At 36.2% G+C, this 6,000-nt stretch overlaps 1 protein-coding gene across 1 annotated transcript in view; it reads right to left on the reverse strand.

Annotated features, from left to right (window-relative positions):
- The window catches only part of LOC125241479 (nonsense-mediated mRNA decay factor SMG7-like), a 46,767-nt gene extending 43,862 nt beyond the window's left edge, over positions 1 to 2,905 (reverse strand). Inside the window, exon 1 of the mRNA XM_048149992.1 lies at positions 2,757 to 2,905. Coding sequence (XP_048005949.1) covers positions 2,757 to 2,788 — 32 coding nt within the window. The 5' untranslated portion in view covers positions 2,789 to 2,905. The remainder of the gene's footprint in view (positions 1 to 2,756) is intronic.
- Between the last annotated feature and the right edge of the window lie 3,095 nt (positions 2,906 to 6,000).

Raw genomic sequence — 6,000 nt, forward strand, 5'->3', positions numbered from 1 at the left:
ATACATATACTTGGGTCAAACAATATCCATGGAGAACCAGATGGACAAAGAGGTTGCTAGAAGAACTACAAATGCATGGAGACGGTACTGGTCTATGAGAGAAGTAATGAAGAACAAAGAAATCAGTTTAGCTTCAAAGAGGAAATTGTTCAACACATGCATTCTACCGGTCTTAACTTACGGATGCCAAACGTGGACTCTAACGAAAAGAAATTTAAATAAACTACAAGTTTGTCAACGGTCCATGGAAAGAAGCATGATTGGAGTCAAACTAAAAGACAGGATAAGAAATAAGCTTATCAGATCAAAAACACGCGTGGAAGATGTGACCATTAAAGTTAAAACATTAAAATGGAGGTGGACTGGACATATGATCAGGAGCAAAGAAAAGTGGAGCAAAAGAATCATATGGTGGTTCCTAAAAGGCCGAAAAAGAAAGCAAGGACCACCAAAAATGAGATGGGAAGATGAAATAGTAAAGTTCAGCGGGGAGACTCTGGACCAGATTGGCGAGAGATAGGGAAAAATGGAAAGGGATGGAAGAGGCCTTTGCCAAACGGCAAACAGACCAAACCGATGTTGTCTGAAACCAAAGTATGAATATTAAATGTAAAACTAAAATTTTATAAACTGTAAAAGAAATGTAAGTAATTTGTACAAAACAATTTGTCTGAATAAAAGGCTTATATTATTATATTATTATATTATTATGTATACATAGAAAACATCCATGACTCAGAAACAAATATCTGTGCTCATCACACAAATAAATGCCCTTACCGGGTTTCGAACCCGGGATTGCGGCTTAGCAGGCAGGGTCACTACCGACTACACCAGACCGGTCGTCAAAAGTTTAAACCATAAACTATCTTAATGTTAGTACTTTTTACAGTTAGAATTTTAACAATAAGGTAGTTTCGCTATGACATCAGCCGTGCCCACTGTTCTTTCGCATAGCAGCTAATATAAAGTTCCATAAGGATTTGCTAAATATCTATACCTCAAATGAGGGTTCTAGTGTAACATAACATAAATGTTAAATTAGAAATAAGTTATTTTTTGCCAGAAATAAAAATTGGGTACTTTGGGTACCCTCATCGAAGTTGCCCAGGGAGACTCTAATGTTACATAGCATAGGTAGGGGAGGTGAAACTGCCAAAACACAGCTAAATAGTTGGGACACACAATTTATGTAAGACCTATCATTATAACCCTTTTTAATTGTGAATGAAAATTATGAATTATGAAACTGTGAGTGAGTTGTTGCACTCACACTACACAAGCAATGTGACAGACAGACACGGACGGACGTCAGCATTTCCCGAAAAGTTTGTACATTTGGTTCATGACACCGATTTTGATAAAAATTGGTAGGCTAATAGAGTCGATGATGCTGAGCAAGATCCACTAGGTTTCCCAAAATGTCCCAGGTAGTTAGTATGAAACTTTCCTGTTTTGTTACTGAAAATGTGTAGAAATCTGATAATAAAACCAAGAGCGTGTCGGGCCACGCTCAGTGTAGGGTTCCGTAGTTTTCCGTATTTTTCTCAAAAACTACTGAACCTATCAAGTTCAAAACAATTTTCCTAGAAAGTCCTTATAAAGTTCTACTTTTGTGATTTTTTTCATATTTTTTGAACATATGGTTCAAAAGTTAGAGGGGGGGGGACGCACTTTTTTTTCCTTTAGGAGCGATTATTTCCGAAAATATTAATAATATCAAAAAACCGGCCAAGAGCGTGTCGGGCCACGCTCAGTGTAGGGTTCCGTAGTTTTCCGTAATTTTCTCAAAAACTACTGAACCTATCAAGTTCAAAACAATTTTCCTAGAAAGTCTTTATAAAGTTCGGCGAAACTATAAGGGTTCCTAGTTGACTACGGAACCCTAAAAACGATCTTAGTAAGTCCTTATTCATTTTTAAATACCTATCCAACAATATATCACACGTTGGGGTTGGAATGAAAAAAAATATCAGCCCCCACTTTACATGTAGGGGGGGTACCCTAATAAAACATTTTTTTCCATTTTTTATTTTTGCACTTTGTTGGCGTGATTGATATACATATTGGTACCAAATTTCAGCTTTCTAGTGCTAACGGTTACTGAGATTATCCGCGGACGGACGAACGGACGGACGGACGGACGGACAGACAGACATGGCGAAACTATAAGGGTTCCTAGTTGACTACGGAACCCTAAAAAGGAAGGTTTCATACAAACTACCAGGGTCATTTTGGGAAACCTAGTGGATCTTGCTCAGCATCATGGACTCTATCAGCCTACCATTTTTTATCAAAATCTGAGACATGATCCAAATGTACAAACTTTTCGGGAATTACGCACATACTGACTGAATCGCGCCATAAAGGGTTCCTTTTGAACCGTTTTAGTATGGAACCCTAAAAATCTGATGCTATTGCATTACCTTCTTACTAAATGCATCTTTTATAATAGGTAGGTTTGCGGAGTTTTCATATACTCGTGTAAAGCAAATGCCCTTAATACACACTGGAGTATCTTTCCTGATTGCAACCTTGAAAACAAAAGTGACAGTTCACTTCAACAGAATGACTTTCTAGCATGACTAATGCATGTTAAAATACATGTAACATTACCATTTAAATCAATTTAGAGATGAAAATATAAAATTCGCAATGCATATAAGTACTATAACAGCATCTTATAGCAATTATAAGCTAGAAATCGGCCAGAAACTTAGGTTACAAAGTAAATGCGATAATATATCGGTAATTACCTCAACATTTGTACAGCGGCGTTGAGAACCATATTTGTGGAGGCTAGAAGCCTCAAAAAGGTGTCACTGCATCAAAAAATAAAACGAATATATATCGCGGAACGGTTAAGGTGAAAAAATGTTATCTAAAAACAATCGACTTCCATGCATTTACGTCAAAAGTGGCTGTCAGATAGTTGTTTTTTTTTTAATTTCAATATTTTAGTCTGGATACTTGGTCTTTTAGCCAACCCACTATATCGATAATGTCACTGGTCACGTTTCTAAGTAATCAATAATGTATAATATGTATAAGTTAACATTATCAAAATAATAAGAACAATATTTAATAACATTTGCTGTTCTGAAAATAGTAATGTTGTGTCTTTTACCGCCATCTAGTGTAGAGCTTGGTACTATAAATGTTTATTCATTTTCAATCATTCAATAATTTAAATCTAAATGAAATATATAATAAAATGTTTATTTAGTTACTTAATTTAATTTATGTATTACACCAACTTTATGTAATTAAGATTCATAAACGTTTGAACATTTAAAGTATTAGTTTGCCTACTCGACAACAGATGGCGCTACCTAACAACAGTCTAAGACATTTTCCATTTGCGCACAGTAGAAAGTAAAATTAATTGTCGACTAAATAAATTACCTGTTGCATTGCATACTCTAGCCATGTTGTAACATTACGCTTTACAGTACAGATGTTACATATCTCAGCATCAAGATCAAGTAAAAATAGTTCTGGCAGCATAAACATAGCAGTGGCCAAACTACCTATATTATGTGGAATAGAATAATATGTGTTCCGTTTTAACCTCTGCAATAGCTACTTAATAAAATATTCAGTTTCATCAGCTGCCGAATCAAAGAATATTATTAAATAATGAATACTGAAATACTGAGTAGGTTTTCTTTTTCTTTCGATATGCTAGAAAAAAATTGAAAACTCGAAAAAGAGAAAAGAGGTGCACCTATTTTTTTGTTTCTTCGTGCTTTGTGTTTGTCTTTGGTTTGGCATATTTATCAGTCTGTCACAGCTTATTTTGATTTTGAAACGTTTTTATTTTCTGTGTTTTTAAACAGTTTATTTATAATTATTTTGTGATGTTGTTGAGAAGACTGACATAAACGTTTGTAATGTTCAGAATTCCATTGTACAAGCAAGATTTGTAACCATCGGATTTCTTGTGAGAAGCCTTCTAGTGATGAAAAATGAACAGAACGCCAAGGTAAATACGAGTAATTAACATTTAATTAAATAAAACCAATTTGATACCGTCCACTGATATTCACCCTTCAACAAACTTGTTAATTAGTTAATAACTTAATAGACAGTATAGACACCATACACCAAAGAAAAAGCGATCAGGTCCAGTGGTGGCGGAGCCGGGAATCGAACCAGGGTCTTCAGCTTACGCGGCTAACGTGCTCACCACTACACTACCCCACCCGACCTTGTATTGTAAGGATGAAAACAAATAAGTATATTTATTTTAACTACATCACGCGATAATACCTACGTTATACCAAGGACGATACTTTTAGGTAATACGGGACAGACAAAGCCCATACAAAAAAGCCTACCCCTGAAATGTATGGGCCTTTTAGGATGAAAACTAGATGGCGCTATGTCGCAGCCTGGAAGTGGCCAAAATCTAATTTCCCCAAATATTTTTACGTGTTTTTTAGGGTTCCGTAGTCAACTAGGAACCCTTATAGTTTCGCCATGTCTGTCTGTCCGTCCGTCCGTCCGTCCGTCCGTCCGTCCGTCCGTCCGTCCGTCCGTCCGTCCGTCCGTCCGTCCGTCCGTCCGTCCGTCCTTCCGTCCTTCCGTCCTTCCGTCCTTCCGTCCTTCCGTCCGTCCGTCCGTCCGTCCGTCCGTCCGTCCGTCCGTCCGCGGATAATCTCAGTAACCGTTAGCACTAGAAAGCTGAAATTTGGTACCAATATGTATATCAATCACGCCAACAAAGTGCAAAAATAAAAAATTGAAAAAAATGTTTTATTAGGGTACCCCGCCTACATGTAAAGTGGGGGCTGATATTTTTTTTCATTCCAACCCCAACATGTGATATATTGTTGGATAGGTATTTAAAAATGAATAAGGGTTTACTAACATCGTTTTTTGATAATATTAATATTTTCGGAAATAATCGCTCCTAAAGGAAAAAAAAGTGCGTCCCCCCCCCTCTAACTTTTGAACCATATGTTTAAAAAATATGAAAAAAATCACAAAAGTAGAACTTTATAAAGACTTTCTAGGAAAATTGTTTTGAACTTGATAGGTTCAGTAGTTTTTGAGAAAAATACGGAAAACTACGGAACCCTACACTGAGCGTGGCCCGACACGCTCTTGGCCGGTTTTTTTTTAATATCAGCGTAATAAATCCAGCTTGAATACCTACATTAAAGCGTAAATATTCAATAATATTGAATAACAACAAACTATTCGGTACTTTTGAAAGTTTACCTTTGTCGTCGAGAGATGTCGCTGTACTATCCGTTAACTAGCGAATGATTCGTTGACGTAGCTACTACAAGTTATTTTGATTGACCAATCACATTATTCAAGAAAAGACTATTAGTATTCCCTATTTTTATATTCTAGTGTCCGTAAAACAGACTCTAGTTTTAGTCATAGCAAAATAATGGTTTATGGACAGAATAACAGGGGCCCATTTCTCATAACTGATAGTTACAAGTGGAAGTCTCTTTCCAACTTGTGTCATATGTCATATTAGACATGTATTAGACATACGACATTGACTGCCGAGAGATGGGCCCCGTATAAAAAAGTGGCAACATTGTAGGGTCAGTCCCGTTTTGTCATACATATTTGAAAGGGTTGACGCTACCATGTGCCACAAAAAATGTTCGAAAAATGGATGTTTTTTTTCTACTAAATTATTTGTCTACAGAAGGGGGCCTGTAACAAAGGCGAAGAATTGAACTGTAGGCTATTCTCCTTATACTGATCAACATTTGTTCAGTGACTTTTAAAAATTATGAAGTCTTTAAATTTTCAATTTTTCATACAAAATAAATATTAGCTTCAATGTACGCCATTATTGTTGTCATTGACGTTGTCTGTCACACTTGAGACTTAACAGAATTCGCAATACATTACCTCTTAGAAAAAACTTTCAAGGGTGATAAAAATCAAAATACAAGTTATTTTTAAAAGTCGCCGAACAAATGTTGATCAGTATAAGGAGAATAGCCTAGAGTTCAATTCTTCGCCTTT

The sequence above is a fragment of the Leguminivora glycinivorella genome, chromosome Z (assembly GCF_023078275.1).
Source record: "Leguminivora glycinivorella isolate SPB_JAAS2020 chromosome Z, LegGlyc_1.1, whole genome shotgun sequence".
Taxonomy (NCBI): Eukaryota; Metazoa; Arthropoda; class Insecta; order Lepidoptera; family Tortricidae; genus Leguminivora; species Leguminivora glycinivorella.